Consider the following 26,269-nt stretch of genomic DNA (forward strand, 5'->3'; position numbering starts at 1 on the left):
TACCATGTCACACACAAGGTTTCCACATCGTACCACCCACAAACCAATAGCCAAGCTGAGGTGTCAAATAGAGAGATCAAGTCCATTTTGGAAAAGACAGTGAACCCAAATAGGAAGGATTGGTTTGAGATTAGATGATGCATTATGGGCATACAGAACAACATATAAGACACCTATTGGCATGTCCCCATACAGATTAGTGTTCTGTAAGTCGTGTCATCTTCTAGTAGAATTAGAGCACAAGGCCTATTGGGCAATCAAGCATTGCACTACGAAAATGAAGGAAGCTGGCGTTAACAGGAAGTTGCAATTGCAAGAACTTGAGGAGTTGAGGAATGATGCCTACGAGAGTTCACACATCTACAAAACAAAGACTAAGGCCTTTCATGACAAGATGATCTCTAGGAAGAATTTTTCTGTTGGACAGAGAGTCCTTCTTTTTCATTCAAGGCTGAAGTTATTTTCGGGTAAGTTACGTTCTTGTTGGGTGGGAACTTTTATTGTGACTAATGTTTTTCGTCATGGTGCAGTAGAAATCCAAAGTTTGAAAACAAATAAGGTGTTTAAGGTCAATGGACATAGGCTTAAGCCTTACTATGAAAGGTTCCAAGTTTGCAATATTGAGGAGGTGGGATTGGAGGAGTCGATACATGAGTAATGATGACCATGCAGAGAGTCGGGCTAACGATTTTAACCAAAGGTGCTGCTTGGGAGGCAACCCAAGAATTCATATTTGATTTTAGGTTTTTTTTTTTTTTTTATTTGCCATATTTATTTTATTTTATTTTATTTGTTTTGTTTTATTTGCCTGTCTCTACATTTGGGTCTTACATTGGGGACAATGTAAGTTTTAAGTGTGGGGGAGAAGTTAGGCTTTAGGTGTATGTTATGTTTTTTTTTTATAAAATAAAAAAACAAAAAAAAGGAGTTTTTGTTTTTAGGAAGGTTTATGCTTTAAGTCATGTCTTTGAACGTCTAGTGATGCATGAAATAGTAACTTGACTTTGTTATTGAGCATATTCCTTGACTTAGGATGTTAGCAATATTTCATAAAATAGAGTTAATCATATTTGAATCTTTGTAGTTTTGAAAGAATATGTCTTGATAAGTTGTGTGAACTTGGTGACAAAGCATGATTGAGGAGTGTATAACAACCCTTAAAAAAAAAAAAATTGTTTCTCTTAAGCTAGTCCTAAATTTGGATTTAAGCAAATAGGAAAAAAGGAAAAAAAAAAAAAAAGAAAGGTATGTGGTGAGTCGAGATGGAGCGTAAAACGCACTCACTCATAAAAACAACCATGAAAATGAGATGGAGCATAAAATGCACTCATTTTTTCAAAACAGAAAATTATAAAAAAAAATTCCTTTGTTTGCTACCTAGTTTGTAGTAGTAAAGAGAAACAGTTGAGGAAAAAGTTGAGAGGTGAGTTGTACATGAATTGGTTGTGATTAGTTTCCTTGTTTGCATTGACTGATTAAGAGTAATTGTGGAAAATGATGAAGAGAGATGAATGTCCTTAACTCTACTTTATTTTATTTTGTTGCTTCCTCAGTTAGGTATGAATATGCATGGATTAAATATTGTTGCTTATGCATCATGATGGTGTTCTTGATATGACTTGAGTGTAGTTTTTTTTTAGTGTTTGAATTAGTTTGCCTGATAACGTGCAAAAGCTAAGTGTGGGGGAATTTGATAAGAGTGTAATTTATATATTTTTTTTATTCCTTCCATATTATGTTTTTTGTTATGTTTTATGCCTAGTTGAGTTGATTGGAGTATATTTTGTAAGTTTGGCATATTTGGATAGACTTTATGAAATAATTGAGAAAAGATTAGGAAATTCTAGATTTTTTGTTATTCTGACCAGTGCTTCGTTTTCTAGGTTTTTCATGGAGTCGGATTTCTTGATTGCAAAAGTGTTCCTCAGAAAAAGTAAAGTAGACGAATCAAGCCTTCCAGGAAGGTATTATGGGCGAGAATCTGAGTTCGTTTGGGCCCTCATTAGTTGTTGCAAAATCGGACCTGGAATCCTATTCGCGGAAGGAATTCCTGGCTGAGTATTGAGTCGTCGAATGGGCCTAACTAGAGCTTCAGATATCGAAAGCAGGTGATTCAAATTCCTAAATTCATCTACACATCCAGGACTACAACTTTTATGAAGTGACCAAGCCCAGAAAAGTTCTTTTACATTGTGAGAATCCTGGTGCAAGCTGGATTACGAATTCTGTTTTCCATATTTGATAAGGAATTGACAGCTTTGGAAGTCTGTCATTTAGGAAAGGTCTAGGAAAGTAATTTCTGTTTTTCTTGGGGCAGAATTGAGGAAAAACACGTTATTTATTTATGAGTTGTTAGGTTAAATGAGGGGAGGAAGAACGGCAGTGGAATTTTTTTTTTTTTTTTTTTTTTTTTTTTTTTTTTTTTTTACTTTCTACGTCAATATGTGCGGCTAATCTTTCTTCTTCAGTTCAAGGGGATTTTGAAGCCTGAATTCATGTCATTGGTGTAACTTAACTTTAGTAACATTGTTCTTAATCTCGTTCTTATTGGAATTGTTTATGTTATTCTGTTTTAAGTGTTTATGATTTTTGTTTGGGTGATTTAGTAATGGCCTGCTAAATTGTTTAATCGAAATTTTATCTGTTAGAATTAGGAATTGTGATACGTAATTGTCCTCTTTCTATTCAAAGAGTAACACATTATGATAGATGATTACGGACAAGTTCTCAATCTGTCACCTTGAATAACATAACCTAAGTTAAATAATCCGATCTTGCGTGATTGTTGCTAGGATTGATCTATTTTCCTAATTCTTAAGGCTGCCATTGAATTAAACTTAGATAGCTTATTCTAGGTTATTCAAGGGTTAGGATCTCATTGAAGAGCTTATTTCAGTAGTGACAATTAAGGGAAAATTCGAGTAACAGAGCTTGTTGTTTCCTAGGATCAATAATTCCATAATAACGAGATAGAATAATGTTACGGTTAGTTCATGTCCAATGCATGTTTAGGTGGATCTTGAACCGAGAACTGGTTGTTTTTAATCTGATATTCTCTACCATTGGAGATTTATTCGTTTCACTTAAGATCGCATTGTCTACAACCCCTTTCATTATTTTGTTGTCATGTTTACTGTTTAGGATCTTATTTTATTTTATTTTTCTGTTGTTTCGTTGTGGTTATTGGTTAGAATATAGGATTTAATCGAATCATTCCCTATGGGATCGACCCTTGCTCACCCTATAAACAATTTAGTAGTTAGGTTAGTAAGGTTATTAATTTGGAGCATTCGGCACGCTACCAGTTGGTCAGTTTTAATGATAAATTTTTGCCCACTAAGGTAGTGGCTCCATTTGTAGACACCAAACACAGTTGCCATCAATTCCCTTACATACACCAATTTTTTTGGGGACTGGCTGGAGAAGGCTTGGCTAAGGAATGCTATAGGGCAATGATTCTGGACCAGGACAACTCTTGTACCTTGTTCCAAAGCGTCCATGTGAACTTCAAATGGAAGGGTAAAATCAGGGACTGTCAGAACAGGGACCAATGTCATTAATGTTTTAAAGGCTTCAAAAGCTCGCTGTGCTTAGTCATTCCATGCAAAAAGTCCTTTCACAGCAACTATGTCAAAGGCTGTGCGATTAAACCAGAATTATGTACAAAGCGGTGATAATAGCCAGTTAGCCCCAAGAATCCCCTTAATCCTTTGATTATGTATGGAATTGGCCAAGACAGCATTGATTCAATCTTCTGTGGATCAACCTCTACCCGTTTTGATGAAATTAAGTGACCCAAATACTCCAATCTCTAACAGGCAAACCGACACTTCTTGTAATTTACTACTAATTCATGCTTGGTGAGGATTTGAGAGGCTTGTCTCATGTGGAGCAGATGAGTCTCCAAATCAGGGCTATAAATGAGGATATCGTCAAAAAATACGAGTATGAACTTCCTCAAAACCGGTTTAAAGATGATATTCATTAAAGCTTGAAAGGTGGAAAGGGTGTTGGTTAATCCAAAGGGCATAAACAGGAATTCATAATGCCCTTCGTGAGTCCGAAAGGCTGTTTTGGGTACATCCTCCTCCTTAATCCATATCTGGTGGTAACCTGATTTCAGATCCAGCTTTGTAAAAATTGTTGCCTCTGACAGCTCATCCAGCAATTCATCAATTGAGGGGATAAGGAACTTGTCTGGGATAGTGAGGTTATTGAGTGCCCTGTAATCGACACAAAAATGCCAACTACCATCTTTCTTCTTAACCAACAACACAGGGCTAGCAAAAGGACTGGTACTGGGTTATATAATTCTTGCCACCAGCATCTCACCCACCAACCTTTCTATTTCATTTTTTTTGGGAATATAACTATTTGTATGGGAGAATGTTAGGGGGTTTGGCATTAGTTTCTATGACTATTGCGTGGTCAGTGGGTCTTTTAGGTGGTAGCTTGGTAGGCTATTCAAACAGGTGGCTAAATCCATCTACAACTACAGCAACTGCAAGATCAACAGGTTCCTTTGTTTCCTCTCCTTTAATGTCGATGGAACAAAATTCAATCACATACCTAGCATCCTCTCTCTGCATAATTTTAGCATTGCTTTAAGTGACACGACCGTCTTGACTAAAGAAGGATCCTCTTGTAAAATTACCCTCTTCCCTTCACTGATAAATGTCATTGTCAGATTTTTCCAATTGGCACACACATCGCCCAGTGTACTTAACCAAGAAATTCCCAACACCACATCTACCCCTCCTAATTCAAATGGAAAAAAATCCCGCCTCAATTTAATCCCTTATATCCTCAAATTCACTCCTCTGTAAATATCCTCCCCTTGGACCGTAAAGCCATTCCCTATCATAACCCCTAACAATTTCCCTCTCTCAATTGCCCGACCTAATTTTCGCACCAAATCATGCAAAATAAAATTGTGGGAAGCCTCACTGTCAACCAAAACAATCACCTCCTCCCCTCCAATCACCAATCATCCCTTTGAGTTTTAGAGTTTTATCTGTGGTTACCCCTACAATTGAATGCATAGATAAAGCCAATGGGTTACCTTCGTTGAAACCTTCCGAGATGGGTTCAGGACTGACTTCATCTTTTTCCGTTTCGTCGTCGTCGGTCACTAACAGGATCTAGAGCGACTTGCTCCTGCATCTATGATTCGGCCCAAATTTGTCATCGCAGCAAAAACAGAGGCCTTTGTCTTGCTTGTGTTGCAATTCAACATCGGACATTCGCCAAAAAGTTTCACCGTGAAAGTTTGGCGTCATGGATTTGACTTAGCAACTTCTGTCGTGAAATCGATTTGGTAACAAATTCGAACCTAACTTTAGATTTCGTGGTGGATTTACCCATGAGTTTGGGCGCCTGGGTTCTAGGCTTGGGGTGACCCAACTATAAGTGTCTATTCTATTAACTTGGGCCTTAGCAAACCTGGGTCTATTCTTTTCTAGAACCCAGTTTCTTTCCTCCACGCGATAGGCTTGATCCATTAGCGCAAAAAGAGAAGTGGGCTGAGTTAAACGTAATTCAGCTCTTACTTCCTCCTTTAGCCCATTCGTAAAGACCCCCATTAGGAGATCTTCTCCTACCTCGCGTAAGGGAGCCGCATGAGCTTCAAAGTTCTCCCTGTATTCTGTTACTGTACCAGTCTGCTTCAGCACTACGAGAGCTTCATAAGCTGATCCTTTAAATGACAGTCTGAATCTCTCAACCACGGCAGACTTAAAATCTTTCCAAGAACTAATTGGTGCCCTAGACTTCACCCACTAATACCAGTTCAAGGCACAACCCTCCATACACACAACGGCCGTTGCCACCTTTTCTCTCTCTTCGTATTGGTTCACTGAGAAATATCGGTCAGCTCTGAATGTCCAACCATAAGGATTTTCCCCATTGAATATTGGTAGCTCCAACTTCTTCCCCTTCCTCTCATCCTTCGAATTCTGTACTTCCTTGTTCCTATAGACCGCGCCCCCACCCCCCACCCCCGGGGCTGTCACCACTGTTGGATGTTTTTCCCTTATCGCAGCTTAGATTTGCATCCCTTTCTTCCTTCAACCTCATCCATTCGCAAAGCTCAAGGAGGTAGCCTTTGATGCTCCCTAGCTCTTCCTTCACATTTCCCATTTCCTTCTCTACGTTCCCCATTTCCTTTTCCAAACCTTCTACTTTGTTCTCCATCTTCGATTTAACCATCACCCAATCAAGGCTCTGATACCAATTTGATGAGACACCCTGCAACAATCACCACAAAATAGCATAAACAACCCAAAATAGCAGAGAAAAAAGTTTCACCAAATCAAGGATAAAGTGGATTATATTTCTAGATAATGAAATTAGAGAAAGTAACTGCACAGTAAGAACTCAAACAAATAGTTCCCAACAATTCGAGGAGCTAGGGGCCTCCCTCAATGACTCTATAGAAATTATCATGCCCTTCCCTAAAATTGACCTCACTATATATACTATTTCCTTAACTAAAATATTCCCTCCACTAACAACTTGATTCCCCACAAACACCTGAACAGTAATAACCAATTCTCACAACAAAGATGCACCTCACACTCCTAATGACTTACTACCCCAAATGCCCTTTATGCCCTTTGTATTGATAGACATTTTTAATGGGAGGTCTATCACGATCCTAGTACACTTGAAATTAGCTCATTAGGTGGATCAAAAAATTCCTTTTGCTTTATTGTGGTCCATAGCAAGTTTGGTGAAAAATTTTCCAAAATGGCTAAACACAAAAAATCATGTTGGCTAGCTGTCCCCTTGCATTGGTGTGCTTGTTTCTTTATATTCGTCTTCTCCAATGCATTTTATTTCAAGCCTAAATATACCTCTAAAAGTTCTCTACATATTCTTTGAGGTTTCTTTTGTTTTGAATCAGGTTTCATATGCTTTAGGTTGGCTTACAAATACCTTGTTATGTTGTGTTGTTCATAGGTAGAACGTGGGTATTCCATAGATGATGCTTGATGGGATTTCAAGCTAACAAAGCTGAAGTATGTCTTTGGGGTTGAACCTTGAGAGGAGCTCAAGGGTGACTAGGTGGTCTCATGGAGTGAAGCTAGCGTCGTAGTTCGAAGTTCAACCAAAGGGTGAAGTTTGAAGCATTGTCATAACAGGGAGTGTTCACTACAAGAAAAAAGCCCTTCCTTGACAGGTATTACCTGTCAAGAAAGGGATACAATGACAGTTTTTGAACTATCATTGTAGGCCCTATCAAGGAATGGTCATGACAGTTTTCGAACTGTCAAGGACCTCTTAACAGATCCTTAATAGTTCAATAACTGTGAAGGGTTTAGTAGAATTTTAACCAAATCCTTGATAGTTAGCTAAATCCTTGACGGTATCCTTGACACTTATCGAACCGTCAAGGATTTAGCCGAATTTTCAAGGATTTTTTTTTTTTTTTTTTTTTTTGAATTTTAGCCAAATTGTTGACAGTCTTCACACTGTCAATATTTCTTTTGTTATTTTTTTTGAATTAGTAAAATTTCTTTATTATTACGAATTAAATTATAGAATAATCGAATGAAATGCTTCATAATATTGATCCTTCCAACAATTATCACCATTTAACAATATATAATAAGACATCAAACAATTGATCGAATGGTACATATATTACTGTTATTTGAGTAAACAAAATTGAACAACAGTATAAATTTTACAATATTGCATAAACAACAATGAAAATAATCAATTTAGTAATGAAAAGTTTGATACATAGTTTTTGCCCTCATTGGCTTTTAACATCACTAAAACAACAATAACTAAAAAAGTTTGATACGTACATCACTCATTCTCCTCTAACTTCTTCGACCTCTGCATCTTCGTTTATTTCTTTCCCCATGAACTATAAAGTAAACACAATAAGACTAATCAACAAATATCAACTATATTTTATTATTCAAAAAAAAAAAAAAATTACATTGTTTTTGAGTAATGTCAACTCATTCTCAACTATATCTCTCATGTATTTCTTTTGTTATTTTTTTTTAAATTAGTACAATTTCTTTAATTACAAATTAAATTATAAAATAGTCGAATGAAATGCTTCATAATATTTATCCTTCCAACAATTATCACCATTTAACAATATATAATGAGACATCAAACAATTGATCGAATGGTACATATATTACTATTACTCTGAGTAATGGTACATATATTACTATTACTCTGAGTAAACAAAATTGAACAACAGTATAAATTTTACAATATTGCATAAACAACAATAAAAAGTAATTATTTTAGTAATGAAAAGTTTGATACATAGTTTTTGCCCTCATTAGCCTTTAACATCACTAAAACAACAATAACTAAAAAAGTTTGATACGTACATCGCCCATTCTCCCCTAACTTCATCGACCTCTACATCTTCGTATATTTCTTTCCCCATGAACTATAAAAGTAAACACAATAAGACTAATCAACTATATCTCTCATATATCTCATTATATAAAACCCACATTCAACGCTTCCCGATTGAATGGGTCTCTACACAAAATTAATTCAAAAGTAAGCATTAATATTCAAAAGATAAAACAATATTATAATTGAATTGGTCCCCACCACCAATGATACTTTCACAAGGTAGTACATAGCATAATTTTCAATGTCATTAAGTCTATATTGTACTCTTGAACACATAAAATTCTATTTCAGGCCATAAATATGCTTTCAAAGAAAAGCCAAATCATACTGAGAGAACTTTATGTTCTTCTTAACTAGAAGTTGTCTCTTCTTGATCAACTAGCAAAAATGTTGAGGCTCAGTCCTCTGTGCACGAGACATATCAACCAAGGAAAAACTATGACCAAGATGAGACAACCAACAACGTAATTGTATTTAAGACAGCGCGAGCAGAGATAGACAGTATGCTGAAAATTAGTCATTGATAAATTCACTCTTGCTTTACACACCTCCAATTTTATATCAAAGAAATCATATGAATTGCAATGTTAAATACGAAGTGAGTTCTAAGAGATTCTTCCCCGTATCCAATATGAGGTAATATTCACTCTTTTTTGTTACATTTCATCAAAGAGATCATCAGAGTATCATATTGCTGAGTTGTAACTTAAAACACATACCTTTTTGGTTTATCCTATTAGAATAGCATGAGTAAAGTTTTGGGAAAGTGAAACTGATAAAAAAAACCCTGCCCAAATTCGCACCAACAAGAACATTTGCATCAGGAGCTAAAATCATTGAGAACCGCAAATTATGAGATGGGTATTAGTATTGTAGTGATCATACCAAGATCAAAAAGCCTCAGCATTGTTATAATATGGCCATACTCAGCTCCTAGAAGCAAAAATGGAACTACCTGTAACCAGAAGCATCACAAAGCTCATATAAGAAGCAAATTATAGGCATGTTAGAGTCTTTAAACGCATGAACAGTGATATTTGTTCTTACTTTGAGGATCTTTGATGGCTCTCCTGAGAAAAGCTCTCTTGTCTTTGAAATTGCAAGGTTGGTGGCTGGAAGAATTAGTCTACCGAATCTCAAAATGTCCTCTTCTTTGACCTTAAACTCACGCTTCTTTTCATCATTATTTCTGTAAATTTCCCAATTCCAAAACTCAGAAGAAAAACAAAAGAGAATGTATGTGAAGATAACATGATAAGACAAATTGGATTTGTACCTTTGCAAAATTGAATTTGAGAAGAATGAAGCACCCAAGAACAGAAGACCAAGTTGCGAAATCACTGAAAAGATGCTTATATCATGGAAGTGGAAAGATTTAGATATCTAATTAATCAAAACACAAAACAGAATGTAAATGAAAAGACAGTAGAGATAATTAGAAATACACACCTAAAGCTAACTCCTTTTGTAAAACAAGAAGACAAGAAACATAAACAGCCCAGACCAAACCAAAGGTTCGACTTTGCAACATCTCTCCACGTTATCAAATCAGCAAACAAATGCCCGATTCGATCAAGATTCCCGTGACCACCCTCATCCATTTCTAAATCCACCACATCACCATCAAACCAATCATAAATAAACGCAGAATAAAAAGTAAAAGTAAAGAATATCAAGAGAATAAATATTTAAGAGGCTACATGAAGAAACAAGAAAAGCCATAAAACATTGTAAACCTGTTGATGGCACGCTTCCTATTACGGGACCTAAAACAAAATCTCGCCTCATGAAACACGCAGTCAACAGAGAAAGAAAACACTCTACCAAGGAATTATTAGAGCGTACTAGTCTCCAAGAAAATTGACCAAATTTGCAGTAAGCCCAAAATATTTGAAATAGGAAATAAAAGAGCTACATTAAACAATATCATACACATGCTTCCTACTTAAGCGCCTGATTGTCCCAACAGCATAATAGTAGCACCAGCAAAACAAACACAAATACATTTTTCAACCAAAATTGAAAAGAAAATAATTCACACCAAAAACATAAAAGCATGAATTAACTTTTTCTAAGCAAAACCAAACACTGACCAGTATAATCAACTTATCCTTCTTGTCAACCTCCAAGGCAATCTTATTCTCATCTGTCATGGCATCCCCCAACTGTGGGAAGACAGGAGGTAACACCTCCATTCCCAGTCCCAAGCTGCGATTCCCAGGAAATGCTAGCCGATCCTGTAGCCAGCGATTGTTGAACTGGTGCATGAATGAGAACCTTGAATCAAGCCGCATTGTGAGCCTTTCTTCAATTGACAGCCCCATTTTGGCTTCTCTATGCATTGCCATCTCTCTTTCCATCATCAACTCCCTCCTCACTTCCTCTTCAACCATTCGCCGACGTATTTTTTCTTCAGCAATTATTTCTTGCCTGATTCTGTCCTTCTCAATCTCACACTGGATAGTGTAAAAATCTCACGTGATAATGTGATAATGTCAGGTGGCAGAAGACAAAGAAAGAATTAGGGTTTACGGGATCTGATTGAGTGGAAGAGACTTGGGCGAGAATGGGTTTTTTGCGGAAGAAATGGGCTTTTTCTTACCCTAGGTTTGACTTAATGGAAAATGTGTTTTTTGTGAGACTTTGTGTTTTTGGCGGAAACCAATTTGCCTTGGCGGAAATTTGGCGGTCTTAGTGCAAATTTCAGTTTTTTTTTTTTTTTTTTTAACTTAATCCTTCCCCGTTAAACACTACAATGATTAAGATTATAACCGTTAAAAGAATAATTTTATTTTTACAAAATAAAAGTTAAAAACTATCAAAGATTAAGACGATAGGGGTGTTTGTCTGAGCTTATGAAAATTAGTTTATAAGCAATAAGTGTTTATAAGCTAAAATTAGTTTATAAACATTTGAAATTTAAGCAATTACGTGTTTGATTAAAGTATTTATAAGTGACTAATAAGTAATTGACGTGTTTGGTAAAATGTGGCTTATAAATACATTTTATTATAAAATGACTAAAAAATATACTACATTAAATAAAGGTATACTATAGAATTTTAAAATTAAATAAGGATAATGTAGTAATATACTTGATCAAACTAACTTATAAGCAGAATGCTTATAAGCCAAAAAAAAAAAAAAGTACCTCCCCCCATCTTATTTTTTTTTTGGCTTTTTTGGCTTATAAACTCAACTTATAAGCTCAAAAAAGTTATAAACAAACATATCAGTTTAATTTGAGAGCTTATAAACTAGTTTGACGAGCTTATAAGCTTAGACAAACACCCCCTATAACAGTCAAGGAATGAAATTATACAACTTCATTTTTACAAAATTCTTGACAGTTAATAACAGTTAGAGATTTGGTAAAACAATCAAGGATTATCTCAAATCTTTGACAGTTCATAAACGGTCAAGAATTTGGCCAGGATTAAATTTCTTAACCATTTTTTAGAACAGTCAAGAAATTCTGTCAAATTTTCTATTAAGAAAAGCTTTTTTTCTTGTAGTGATTTTGCAACTGATGTTTAACTTTGCCTTTATAATTGAAGTATAAATGTTTATTATAGTAGATTAGCTTTATCTAAACGTGGTCTCATCGATGTAGATAGGTTGTCAAACCATGTAAAAATGTGTTATGTGCTTTATTTTTTGTCTTTGATACATTGTTTATATTCATGTTAAAAAGCCAACACAAAACGCACAAAGGAACATGCTAACCCATTCTTCCTAAGTTTAATCAACTTGGTAAAGTGATTAAAACTTTTAAGAATTAAGTTTCCTGTAAACTTGTTTTAGAGCAAGAGAAAATTGTTTGAAAAATTAAAAGCATGAGATAGCTTCCATATCTAAATATTTCCTCTCTAAATTTTTTTTTTTTTTAACCATACAGATGCCAAAATTAAGAAAGGAAGAAAGCAGTGCAATTTCGTACAGGAACAGCTCTCGTTTTTGAGCTCTTATTATTTGCTAATTTTTTTTCTGCATTCTACAACAAAACCTTTGGAGTTTGGAGCACTTGCTTTAATTTATTGTCCTCGTACAGAAGGCAGAGAATCCCCAAGTAAAAAGGATGAGAAGAGTGCTAGTGATTCACTTGGTTTGAAGCACGGCACTGCATGGCCCGCCCCTCTAAATGTCGCAAATGTAAGCCCTGCATATTCTTGATACCAACCGCTTACCTGATCCAAAAATAATCCACGGACATCAATAAAACTAAATCTGAATACTAATTCATGTTTTGGTTCATATATCATTGTCATTAATTTTTTGGCTATCAAATTAACCTGCTTCTGGTGATACCATGGCCTCCAGGATTTGGTGATGGGGAGTCGCAGAGAATTTAAGCTGTATCTTGTGGATAGTACAGGAACTCTTCCATCTGTGTCGCCACTGAACGAACAAAAACAAAGCAATTATGTCAATAAGCTTTGTATTATATTTTATCACAAGATTTTTCTAAAAAAAATTAAAATTGATGTGAAGAAGGGAATGTTTACCTGTAAACCCATATTTTAAGTCCCGCTTGGATAAGCTTGGTGTATATAGGAAGAACAGATGGAGTCGAATATGACCACTTGTGAAATAAAGTATAACTTCATCCACAAAAGTATAATAAAAAGCTCAGTTAGCACAATTGAATACAAGGTTGAATAATTCATAAATCATCTAGGCACTAATTACTTGCAGATGCTCCAGTTCCTCAGCTGATGACCATCACTAACATGTAAGGCCTTTTGAACATCCAGTCTGTTGTAGAAAGCTTTTGCATAATCATCCAGGCATGGATCGTAACCACCAAGGATCCTAGGCATCTGCAGAAAACAAAATCCATGAGTATCAATAGTAAAAGTTCAAGGGAGGCTAAATTTGGAGAATTAATATGAAGATTTGCTTACCGTGTTAGAAGTACGGGACATCATAACTTGAAATGATTTGTCATCTGAATCCGCCGAATTGCTGAAGCAAACTGAGGTGTAGAGGCTATAGATATCAATCTCCTTGTATTGTTTGAGTACTTCATCCACCGCTTCACAACAATCATCGTTGCTCCATGTATTATTGCTGTCAAAATCACAGCTTCTTCTGATTATTCCGTGTGTTTCATCTGAAATCACCGCGTGGCTCCAAGCATAATCCACCAGACCTTTCCAGTCCTCAGCAAAAGATGTTTCAGGATTTCCCAACTTTATAGACAACAGTTAATTAGCACTGTTTTTTACTGAATTCATAAACATACGGTAGCACTGTTTTTAGATTTTTTTTTTCAACATACCAAAATACCCTTGAGATCAATATGAAGGGAAGGGTCATTGTTCTTGTCATTGATAAGCTCAGCTAGCTGTGGGACATATTTTCCTGTAAATATATATACATTGTATAGATGGCAATTCAATAATCAATATAATTGAAAACAAAAAGGTTACTAAGGTTGAATATATATACCTGCATAGCTCTCCCCGGCAATGTAAAAGGTTCTCTTTCTGTATGATGGGAACTTCAGGAACCACTTGTGCAGAAAGGTATAAGCATCATTTGCTAAAAAAAAATTGCAAAACATTAGATTCAAAATTTTAATTTATCTCATCAGAGAAAGGACAGTAGTTTTCATACATAGTCTGCGCAAGCTCACCTGTTAAGTCATCTCCCAAATTATGGTAATCACTAATTGTATTGGAGTAAGAAAAACCAACTCCAATTGGTGACTCCAAGAATATCATGTTGGCTTCTGCATCATCATGGACATTATTAGGAATTATTGTTAATACAATCTAATAATTATTATATGCTAAGCATCACTGATCTTGTAATTGGGAACAATAATCAAGAGCATAGATGCACTATTCTTTATGACGTGTGAAAAATCTAAAAAAAATAAATAAATAGCTAATACCTTTATTCCATGAATAAGGATTAAATTTAAGTCCCTGCCCGTCAGTGTCCACTATAAAAGGACCAATCTCCTGTGTTGCTCCATATCCCACAGAAGAACACCCGGGACCTGAAACATAAAAAATCTTGTCACCTTAGAAGACAACATTGAATATAAGAAATTAACTACTATCATGAGCAATTGAATGAGATTTAGTTGGATGCCTTGCAAATGATTAAAAATAAAATGGCATCGATTAAGAGATAAGGAAAAGGGATGATCATATACATCCTTAAAGGACACCATTAATTAATTTTTTTATTAGCAAAAGTCTGTCCATATAGAGTGGTAGGTTCGCTCTAGGGAACGGCCAATATTGAAATCAATAGTGAGCAATTTGTAGTTGGTCTTCTCTCTTCCCTATTGGTTAGATCAGAATCCGAATGGCATAAAAAATAGTGGAAGGTGCTTGTTTTAGAAAACCCTACAACATGTTAAATCAAAATTTCTTCAATCCTGTCACATAATTCCGGCAAAAGCTCCTCCAATAGACGTCAATTTCTTTTTTCCGGTCAATCCCCAAAAGAAATTTGTAACAAGCTTTAAACGTCATGAATATCCAAATAATTAAAAACGATCATAATATGTAAGCTTTTACCTCCATTAAGCCACAGCACCAATGGTTTTTCTTCAGGGCGAGTCGTGGCCTCATAGAACCAGTAAAAGAGAGCTCTTCCATTCTTTTCATTCACAGTGACATAGCCAGCATAGTGGCGGAAGTCCACATCGGGCTGACCAGGCAAGTTAGTCACAAGATCACCATCCCCATTTTTCAACGAGTTCATTGATGGCTTACCACTGTCCCCTCGCCAACGTCTACCCAGAACTGGAGGCTCAGCCGCCGCGGATACTAGAATGTTAAGTAGCAAAGAACCATACACTGTTGCCTTCAATGCAAAATCCATACTGAAACAAGAAACCGTATATGGTTGAACACAGCCTTAATTTTCAATACAAAACAGGATGGAATTCAAGAAACATCACTTGTGTATTTATACTCATAGAAGAGTAATTAATTAAGATAAAATTAGAATATTATTGAGAGGTATTGGTAAAAGGTCCTACGTGGCACCTTGATTTCGATCGGTTGGCAACTTTATGGCATCTGACATGGATATTAGGCAGCTTGTAGACAATTCTTGCATGAACATTAAGGCTTGGTGGAGCCTCCAATTGCGATAATTGTTGTTGATTCATAGTCACATGAACTACGTTGCTCATTCATATTAATCTCTATATTATATTTTGATTACTATCTATATCATGATCATGTCCTTTCACATATATATTTTCTTGATTCTTGGTTGATCATATATTTTTTAAATTCCATATCTAGATAAATTATGGACATAAAGTCGAACAGATTGCTTAATTTGGGCTTATTTTAAAGATTTCTTTATTACTAATGGGGAAACAAGAAGAGAACCAACCGACTAAGGAAGCATTTAAAATGAAAGAGAATATATATATATATATATACTGATAACCATATATCTAATCAAATATATTTAAGGCAGAGTTTAAGAATTTTGGTAAAAAAGTCGGAAGAATCTGATTTGATTTGACCATGTTGATATGTTTCTCTAATTTTTAAATGAACTTGGGTTCCATTTTGTCAGTCATATATTGAATACAAATGCAATAAAGTTTGATTTCTAAAGATACTCGTTTAGTTAGCATGTGGCTTTTTGAATTTACGTCAGCAAGTAAAAATGTTGAAATATAAAGGAAATGCGCACCCTTATCAATGTAATATTAAGTAAAGAATATATATATATATATATATATTAAGTAAAGAATATTTATTGATCAAGTAATTACCAAAGATAATATATTATGTGCTTGCTAACGTAGAAGTTTACATGTCTTCGGTAATTATTAGATTTAGCGTACATCTCAATAGACAAATGGACAAATCTATTACTAGTTATAGCTATTAAGATAACGTGCACCAGTCATAAAACATAAAGGCACTCGTGATCAATTTAAAAAGAATATCAGGAGGTGGTTTTTTTTATCTAAAAGCTGAATACCTGGTATCCGTTAGTCAATTTTGTAGAATTGGAAGATAATTAGTGAGATCTACAAAAATACATTATCTAATTGGAATGCCCTGAAATCTCGAATAACTAGGGCCGACATCACTATCCTGAACTAAAGACAATTACATCATTTGATTTGAATCATCAAATCTACTGTTACAAAGTCCACCATCCGAAATTCCACAGAAATATTTTCCATGATTATAAGAAGAAAGGTTGAACAAGGTGCAACACGTGGCGATAATTTTGTAGAGATTGACCATAATGTGGACAGTCAATTGTCAATGTCAATAAATAAAGTTACAAGGTGGGAAGGCAATATTAATTTTGGGTATATATTCGAAATTGGTGGCTCCTCTATAATATACAAAAAGGAAACTGTTTTTAGGAATCTCATCATCACAAAGTTGAAAGATGGAGTTTTGTGGCGAACCTTGTGGGTTGTGACAATCTGATGACCTCCAGAAAAGGTTATCAAATGCTAAAACAAACAAACCCAACCAACTTGGTTGTTGAACAATGACTTGGATTCCAGCTTTAATAGTTGAATAATGAATTGGAAATCGCCTATTCATCATTCAGTATATTTATTAGTTATTTCTATTTGGATTATTTTACGTATATCTTTAAACTAAAATATTCTTCTCAATAATTAACCAGAACATATTTGATATCTTGATAGAAAGGAATTCTTTCGTTTCCTATAAGCTGATGTTAAGAGAAGCTTACTTTAGTTTATTTCTTACTGGATATAATATGCGCGAACTTATCTAACATCAATACATCATTTATGTTTACTCTAGAATATGAATATCTTCCTTGGAGTTGATTGCTAGAGTCATATGATGCTTTATTTAATTAGTTTTAAAGATTATTAGTATACACATAATTAAACATGTTAATTATATGTATACAAATATTTATCTAGTTATGAAGATGGTGGGTACGTCTTGGTAGGGTACAATGTATGGGCATTACATGACGAAATTAATCGGTTCTTGTGGACCGTATATGTCACTTGGATGATCCAGGATTTTTAGACAATATAAAGGGAATGAAAAATAAAATAAAAAAATAAAAAATTAAGGAAAGAAAGAAAGAAAAAAGTTCTTCTTGTCTCCATTCACATGTTATAGTATTCTCTTAGTGACTAAGACTATGCTCTAAAGTATCAATATGCGTCATCGTTTTAGCACCAGAAAATAAAAATTGCACTCAACTGGGAAACTGCCCACCACATCTTTCTTGTCTTCAACAAAACAAACTTTGTATTGGCCAATAGATTTCCACCCATTCACTTAGTTAACTCCTTAGGTCATTCCTTTTATTGTTTGATTCACTGCCACTAAGTAGGATTCTCTACAATTTTAATGATAGAACTTAAGTAAAGTGCAAAATTTATATATCTACGTGCCAATATTTGTTAGGATATAGCTTAATATTTAATATATAGTTTACATTTCATCTACTGTGTAACACAGCAAGTCCATGTTCGATTTCTGACTTTGGTGCTCCATTTTGGTTGTTGCGCAATTCATCTGAACTGCAAGGAGACACGTTAGCTTATGTGACAAATCGAGCATCAAGGCTTTACTGTGTAGCTTTTTGTGCCAAGACAAAACTTACTGAAATGTGATAAACTCCATCTTCCTCATCTTCAACTCTTTTCACTTTTGTACTTTAATTGGTAAGAAAGTATCAAGTCAATAACATGATCATTAGAATTAAGATAGAGCGCACCACTAAAGAAAGCTGCAAATGAAGAGTCAAAGTATCAAATCAGCTTCAATTCACCAGTAGAAAAGTTCCATGCAGCCAAATAGTAGAGGAATCTCAGTACAGTTTTTCAGTCATCCGTCGTCGGCCTTGAATTTCAGGTTCAGGCGTACGAGGGTTCGCATCTCCACGGGGGAATATTGAATCACGGATTATTAATCTAACATGTTACTCGATCCATTAATATTTTAATTAGATGTATACTAATACCCCTTATAATTGAGAAATAATTAAGTCCTCCTGTAACATAAATTGATAATTGTTAGAATTCATTAATTCCAGAAAAAGTGTATATCAGTGAGACGTCACAGAAGATGCCTCTGGAATAAACATATATAATATACTGAATGGATAGGCCTTAAAAAGAATGTGGCATGCCGTTGTTGTAAAATCTCGTTATTAATTAGGGTCATTTGTTCTGATAAATCTAGGTATTTAAAAATACTTAAATTTTCCATGGAATTTTCCTAGAGTGGTCTATGTTAAAAAGCATATGTATGCTAACTAAACTTTTGAATGTATTCCAACTATACAAAACACACTGTCAAAGTACCAATACATGATTAAAGCAAAGAGAAATAGCATTATTCCATGTCTAACGAATGATGTAAAACATCGTCACTTAAGTGCAACTAAGGAATCCAAAATGCCACAGTTACGAGGATAATTAACCAAATTATTATCTACTCATCCGCTATTGGGAATTGAAGAAATAAAGAAAGAGCAACGACAAAGAGCAACGACTTGATCGATATTCTTGTTGTCTTATTTTCTTTGGTAGAGAAGAAACTTATCTTATCGGGAGCTATTAATTCCATTGAAGAAAGAAAGAGAAGGCATAATTAATGACTCACATTCAAAATCTCTGTTAGAAGTTGGAACGAATAATCCATATACATATATATTTATCTTAAACCTAATGATTGCTTAAATGAATTAATTATTCATCAAATAATATAAAACCCTCTGGATGGAACATATAAGGATTATGGTTAAACTATATTAATATAATGGTAAGTGGTTCAGCCATTCATATCCAATTAATCTATAATCCATAATTTGCCAAGAAGGCACTTACAAGAGTCAAGAGGATCAGTGACATTGGCGTTTGTATGTTTTTCAGTGGAAGTTGTCTGACCAATCGGAGGCATGAAAAGACACATTAGCATGTGGAACACACTGTGAATAAATTCCGCATTGACCAAAAACCAGATTCTGATAAGCCTCATCTCATCACCTTGATTGATCTTTGCTTATGTTTATCCTTTGAAAAATTTGCACCTACTGATTGAACCTGTGACCTTTAAATTGAAATAAAGAGCACCGAATTTTCGAAGTTCCTTCTCGTTTTGGTGGGTGCAAGAATTATCATCTTCGTTTTGAATTAGGTACTTCATCAAGAAAAGACAACTGGTAGGAGTATTTGATACAAAGACAATTAAATTTGCCATACAAGAATTGGCTGTGTGCTACTAAATGGAAATAACAATGTATATATATCTTACAGGAAAATTAAGGTGAAATCCGCATATTATGCTCCATAAAATTCGAGAAAATTTTAATGTATATCATATACACTCCGTCAAGATTATGATAATAATATTTAATATTTAATACATAAATTTGAGAAATCAAGAAATGTCATGTATTAATTTTGTTTTAAAAGAAGGTTTTTAATTCCTAAGTTAATTGTGACGTAGCGAGTTAGTGTAATAATAAGGATAACACTCGACTATACCTTTAAAATTGATAAACAAGTCTGATCAATTACAGAAATTTAGATCATAAAGTTTGAAGTAAAATCTAAATAATCATTGAATATATCCAAAAACGAATAATATGTTTATATAGGGTGGTAACCAACTCTAACAAGACTCCCGATAAACAAGGAACTAAAAATCCAAATTAATTAAAAAAGAAAACCCTAAATAAAATAGGAAAAAAACGCATAGAAAACTAAAACGGCTTCGAAACACACTAAAACGGTGGATTTTGGGACTGAAAAAGACCTCCAACTAGAGAACCAATTGTCACTTCATAGAGCTTGAAACGAACTTTCCGTTGATGTATTATGAGCCTTATAACTCTTTTCGAATCAAAAGTTATAACTATTTAAAGTTAGCTTACCCGCATTTTGGCTTCTAACATTAGAACGAGATTTTTAATCTACGGTTAGATATATACACCATAACTTTCACTGTAATCTAAAGAAGTTTTCATGATCATAGATAAGTATGAAGTCTAATATATGTATATGTACCAGAAGAATCTCTTTCTCATCACCATTAACCTTGACCTATATGTATTAAGGAAGCTGAAGATTGTTTTTTTAGAAAGAGTAAATTGATAATTTAATTACCGGTATAATTGAAATGATACCATATCGGAACCTGGCCTAATTATGTTCCTTTTGTTTTCTTAAAGGTTCTTAGTTCTGTCGCCACTAACTAAAGTGAAATATGGGTCATAACAAATCCTAATTTCACACTCATACGAACAAAAACTGGCGAAAAATCTTCCCTTCTCAATTATCTAGTCAAGCAAGCTAAAGGTTTATTAATTATATTTTTGAGCCAAGTGATATTTATATGTGATCTTTCTTTTTCTTTCTGCTAAAGGGAGACATTGTTAACTGCCTAATTATAAACTTTTTCCTGTAGGCAGACTCAGCAAGAAGCTCTTTATCTAGAGTTGCGTATTTTTCTGATCTTCAACATGTTTTATTTTTCGCCCCTTCAACATAATCCATATAATTCAATCTGTCACAACAAAGAAATGAAAAAACTATTCTCACTTTATTGCTTATGGAAGATATCCATAGGGCTCGTGCTGTATGTGCATCTTTTATTCCACGTTTTGCATCAAAACATAATTTAAGTACACTTAAGATTTTCGGGCCAAAAGTATAGCCACCCGTCTCTAGCTGACTACTTTTTTCATCTTTTCCTCACAACTTCTCATTGAAAAATAAATTTTCCCTCGTCCCAATCACTAATAAGTAGGCGTTGTCAGAAAGAGGCAAAAGAGGCAACCAAGCTGCCAAAGAAAGCGCGAGAGAGAAAGAAGACTTTGAGAGGAAACGTATATTTCATTGATTATGTTTGTACATAATTACATCAATTTATACAGAAAAAATAAAGTATGCAAGGAAAGTATTTAATTACATGATTTCAGCTGTAATGTAATAATCTCATCAATTAGAGAGCAGAATTAGTCCCGTAATAGAGCTCAATCATTGTGATTGAGCTCAATCATATCCTATGATAAATGCTAATAATCTTCATATGTCAACACTCTCCCTCAAGCTAGAGGTTTGTATACGTCATAAACTCCGAGCTTGCTTAAGAGATGTGAATGTTGTTTGAAACATAGTGGTTTCATAAAGAAATCAGTGGGTTAATCCATGGTTTGAATGTGTTTAGTTTTGATCAACCCATCTTGTATCTTGTCTCTAATGAAGTGGCAATTGATTTCTATGTGTTTTGTCCTTTCATGGAATACTAGATTAGCTGCAATGTCATTTGCCGCTTTGTTGTCATAGTATAATTTGACTAGCCTCTCTACTCGAATATCAAGATCCTTTAACAACCTAAGAATCCAGGTGATTTCACATGTAGTCTTGGCCATAGCTCTGTATTCTGCCACTGTCAATGAAAGGGATACTGTTGACTGCTTTTTTGTTTTCCATGATATTAATGATCCTCCTACTTTGATGCAAAAACCCGTGAGTGACCTTCTCATCATGGGACATGATTCCCAATCTGAATCGCAATATGCTGTGAGACTCAAGTTTTCTTCTCTAGGCAAGAGAAGTCCTAGCCCTAGACATTCCTTTAAGTACTTGAGAACTTTAACTGTTGCTTCCTTACGGGATTGTTTTGGTGCATGCATAAATTAGTTGAGAATTTGAACTGTGTAGCATATGTTAGGTCGTGTCATTGTCGGGTAGATGAGTCGACCGACAAGGCATTGATAACTAGAACTATCTTCTAAGAGTGGATATGCTTCTAAGTCTTGCACAGTAAGTTTTGCATTCTGTTCCACAAGGATAATGCTTGGTTTGTAGGCAGACAATCCTAAATCTGAGATAAGTTCTAACACGTATTTCCACTAACTGAGAGAAATGCCAACTGGAGATCTTGCAATCTCAATTCCCAAAAAATATTTTGGTGCTCCTAAGGCCTTGATGTGGAATGATTTGTGTAATTGCTCTTTTAATGTCTTAATGGAAATTTCATTGTTTCCTGTAATAAGTATGTCATCGACATATACTATCAAACTGATGAAAGACTCACCTTGATGTCGAGTAAAAAGAGCATAATCATGTTTTGACTGAGAGAAGCTTATGGCAGTGAGGGCCTCGATGAATTTAGCATTCCATTGTTGAGATGCTTGTTTCAGACCATATAAAGACTCTTGCAATCTAAAAACAAGATTCTCCCCCTGATTGTGAAGACCAGGTGGAAGGTCCATATATATTTCTTCCTCAAGGTCTCAGTGAAGAAATGCATCATGGATGTCTATTTGATGGAGGTGTCAATTGCAATGTGATGCTTTAGAAAGAAAGGCATGAACTGTGATATGTTTGGTAACGAGAGAAAAAGTTTCTTGATAGTCAAAACCTTCTCACTGAATGAAGCCTTTGGTGACAAGACAGACTTTGTAGCGATCCATTGATCTATTAGCGCGATATTTTATTTTGTACACCCATTTACAGCCAATGGGTCTACAATGAATGGGTCGAGGAACCAAATCCCAAGTTTCATTTGAAGCAAGAGCATTAAGTTCGACCTCATAGCAAGATGCCATTATGGATGTTTGATGGTGTCAGAGCAAGAGTAGAGTTCACGGTCTACTGAAATTTTGCTCATAAATGCCCTGTGTTCTGAAGATAAACGATCTAAACTGATATAATTAGATGTGGGGTATAGGATACTTGTGGTGTTGGAACAAATGTAATTTATAGTCCACACAGGTGGTTTTGAAATCCGGGAGGAGCGTCTGAGTGGTTTAGGTCTGTGAGTGGTCGGCGTCTGAGTGGTTTAGGTCTGTGAGTGGTCGGAGATTCAATGACACCATCATTGGTTGGAACATTTTCTGAATTGGATGGAGATGTCTTAGATATTGGACCATTTTCAGTTTCCCTTGTTGTTGTCAAAGGAACATTGACTATGTTGTCTGTTGTTGAAGATAACTGAGTGTTTGGAATGGAAACTACTGTAAAAGGAGTCCGTTTGATGGTTCAAGATAAGGTGGAGCACGTGTGGGTGTGAGCAAACTTGAAGAAGATTCTTTTTCTAGATCAATGAATAGGAAGATCTCTTCATGAAATATGACATCTTAACTAATCAAGAATTTGCGTTACTTGGGATCATATAAGCGGCACCCCTTTTTCAACATTGGATATCCCATAAAGATGCATTTAGTGGCCCTTGGGTCAAATATGTCATGTGGACCAACTATGGTGGAATAGCAAAGACACTCAAAAACCCGCAAGTGGGTGTTGTCGAGTTTCTTCCCAAAAAGTAGCTCATAGGGTGTTTTTTCCCCAAGGACTTGTGTAGGCATATGATTGGCTAAATAGGTAGTAGTGATCACACAATCTCCTCGAAAGGTTAAGGGTATATTGGCTTAGTGTTTAAGGGCTCGGGCTACTTCTACAAGATGACGGTGTTTACGTTCTATAACCTCATTTTGTTGTGGATTGTAGTGTTGGAGTAGATGCCCTAAAACCAATCAATTATTATGGAATTGACTCTTTGTAATAATGTTTATTAATCAATAAAAGGCATTATCTACTGTTCATGTAAATCATAGTTATATGTATTGATATATGTCCTTAGGATGGTAGAACCGTGACGAGGGTATTAAGTGTTTCAAATCTTGATAGTAAGAACCTTATGAGCACATATGGTGGCCATTCTATAAATGTCTGTAGCCCTAGTATGTGTAACGCCCCACTTGAGGTACGTAGCTATTGTTTCCTCTTTCGCTCTTATTTGCGTTGGTTTTTGGTATTATAGTGTGACTGAGTGTTGTGTTGAATGCTTGCCCTGAAATTGGTTGAAAATAGAAGAAGTTTAGTGTACTAAGCTTCGCCGGGGCGAAGAAGAATCTTCGCCGCGGCGAAGATGTGTTGAAACCACGGGGAAACTCTCTGGACAGTTTCGCCGCGGCGACAGGCCGTTTAAAATGTTTGTTGAGTTTTAGATATTTTCTTCCCTAAGGGCAATTTGTCCTTTCTACCCCTAATTAGCAGGAAAAGTGGGGAGTTAATTGTAAGGATTTTTCATAGAGAATATGTTGATATGGGGGTGAGTTTGTAATGAATCAAAGGATATAGATGGAATTCCCAAAGAAGAGTAAGGGCAAAATGGGAATGATTGTGTATAAATCTCATTAAAAGGAATTAAGAGTTAGCAAACCCCTCATTCTTCTTCTCAAAAACGCAACTCTCCATCCTTGCTCCTCTCAACTTTTCTTTCTTTTGATCAAGGAGTTCCAAGGGGTTTTTGAAGTGATTTGGGGTAGAAAATCAACCTAAGGCTTCCTAAGGTAAGGATTCCTACTTAAGTTGTGTGATTTGTGAGTTTTAGTTTATATTGAAGTTTGAGGGTTTTTGTTCTTTTGGTTAAGAGTAGAGAAAAAGTCAAGCAAAACAAGTGAAAGGAAGAGTTGGTGAAGTCTCTCCATAACAAGGTAAGTAAATCCCAACCCAAGTTGAGATTTAAGAATTTTCTTGATTAGGGTTTTGATAGAAATGATGTATGTATGTGATATACATGTGATATGCCATGTATGGAAGTTTAAATAGAGATTTCTATGCTTTGTGAATGTTAATATCTTGCAAATATGAGAAATGAGTTGTTGGGTTGGAAAGGTAGTTTGAGATGGAATTGAAGGGGTGTATGGATCCCCTTTTTGGAAGTGCTTTCTTTGACAGGTTTTATGGTTATGTGAAGGGGTTTCTCCCCATTTTGGATGGTTAGAGAAAGATTTAGAATCATTGCTATAGTAGAGTTTTATGATGCACTTGAGTTGTTTGATGAAATGCCTAATAGAGGTTTGAGTTTGAGTAGTGAACCTTAATTCTTGCAACATTGCATGTTGGCATTTCATAAGTGCATTAGTGGAGATGAACCATCCATATGCATTATTATATGCATTGAAAAGTGACCTAAGAAAGAGTAGGAAACTTTGTGTATACAATTACTCTATGAGTAGAGAGCTTGGTGAATGCAACTACTCTAAGGGTAGAGAGAATAAAAATGCTAGAATAGAGTGGTTTAGAAGAGTAGAAGTGATGGGTTGATGCTTTGTGATCATCACCCGACAGTTATGGGAATCGGGTTGATGCTTTGTGATCACCACCCGAATAGCCCTTAGAGATGGGTCGATGCTTTGTGATCGTCACCCGATAAGTAGTAGAAACGGGTGGATGCTTTGTGATCCCCACCCGGTTAGTTAATAGATAAGTAGGTTGATGCTTTGTGATCATCATCCGACATTTAGTAGAAGTGGGTTGATGCTTTGTGACCATCACCCGATAGTGACTAGAGACTGGTTAATGCCTGGTGATCGTTACCCAAAAGTCATGAGGAACGGGTAGGTGCTAGGTGATCTCCACCCGATAGTTAGGAAAAAACCGAGTTGGTGCTTTGTGGTCCCCACTCGGTAGTCACTAAGAACGGGTTGGTACTGTGTGAATTCCACCCGATAGTCATGGAGAGTGAGATGGTGCTGTGTGAACGCCATCCGGCCGTACCTCCGGTAAGATGAGGCCGTGATGTTAGTAGAAACAGAAATAGAATCAGAAATGGTATAAGGAAAGAATTAAGAGTTATTCATACGGGGACAGACAGATAGAGGGTTTTACTTACTGAGCATTATTTTGTGCTCACCCCGTTATTTTCCTTTGTGGATGCAGGATCTAGGTGATGATGCAGTCGGAGGGCCGTCGGCAAGTGAAGAGAAATAGCTACACTGTTTCCCCTGTTTTGTCTTTTAAAACGAATTTTTGTAAACAGTACTCTTTGTGTATAAAAGACATATGAATTATAATGAAAAGAAAATTTTGGGGCCCAATTTTATATTGTTATTATGCATGCATTATACT

General features: G+C 35.4%; 3 protein-coding genes across 3 annotated transcripts; 1 reads left to right on the plus strand and 2 right to left on the minus strand.

The window, feature by feature from the left end:
* Positions 1–277: 277 nt before the first annotated feature.
* Positions 278–658, plus strand: LOC116117878. Its single transcript, XM_031403887.1, has one exon. The coding sequence runs from the start codon at positions 278–280 to the stop codon at positions 656–658; it is 381 nt and encodes a 126-aa protein (XP_031259747.1).
* Positions 659–9,029: 8,371 nt separating this feature from the next.
* On the minus strand, positions 9,030–10,160 carry LOC116118176 (reticulon-like protein B17). Its single transcript, XM_031404144.1, has 6 exons — positions 10,134–10,160; positions 9,847–10,000; positions 9,674–9,748; positions 9,445–9,586; positions 9,282–9,352; positions 9,030–9,181 (listed from the first exon to the last, which is right to left on the minus strand). The coding sequence occupies exons 2-6, from the start codon at positions 9,996–9,998 to the stop codon at positions 9,076–9,078; spliced, it is 546 nt and encodes a 181-aa protein (XP_031260004.1). The 5' UTR covers positions 9,999–10,000; positions 10,134–10,160; the 3' UTR covers positions 9,030–9,075.
* Positions 10,161–12,337: 2,177 nt separating this feature from the next.
* LOC116118335 (serine carboxypeptidase-like 31) lies at positions 12,338–15,282 on the minus strand. The gene is made up of 10 exons (XM_031404321.1): positions 14,934–15,282; positions 14,297–14,404; positions 14,036–14,131; positions 13,849–13,941; positions 13,679–13,761; positions 13,302–13,589; positions 13,087–13,217; positions 12,903–12,998; positions 12,690–12,795; positions 12,338–12,584 (listed from the first exon to the last, which is right to left on the minus strand). Exons 1-10 carry the CDS (start codon positions 15,238–15,240, stop codon positions 12,432–12,434), a joined length of 1,461 nt encoding a protein of 486 aa, XP_031260181.1. The 5' UTR covers positions 15,241–15,282; the 3' UTR covers positions 12,338–12,431.
* Positions 15,283–26,269: the final 10,987 nt, after the last annotated feature.

Source organism: Pistacia vera, unplaced genomic scaffold (assembly GCF_008641045.1).
Source record: "Pistacia vera cultivar Batoury unplaced genomic scaffold, PisVer_v2 Contig124, whole genome shotgun sequence".
NCBI lineage: Eukaryota > Viridiplantae > Streptophyta > Magnoliopsida > Sapindales > Anacardiaceae > Pistacia > Pistacia vera.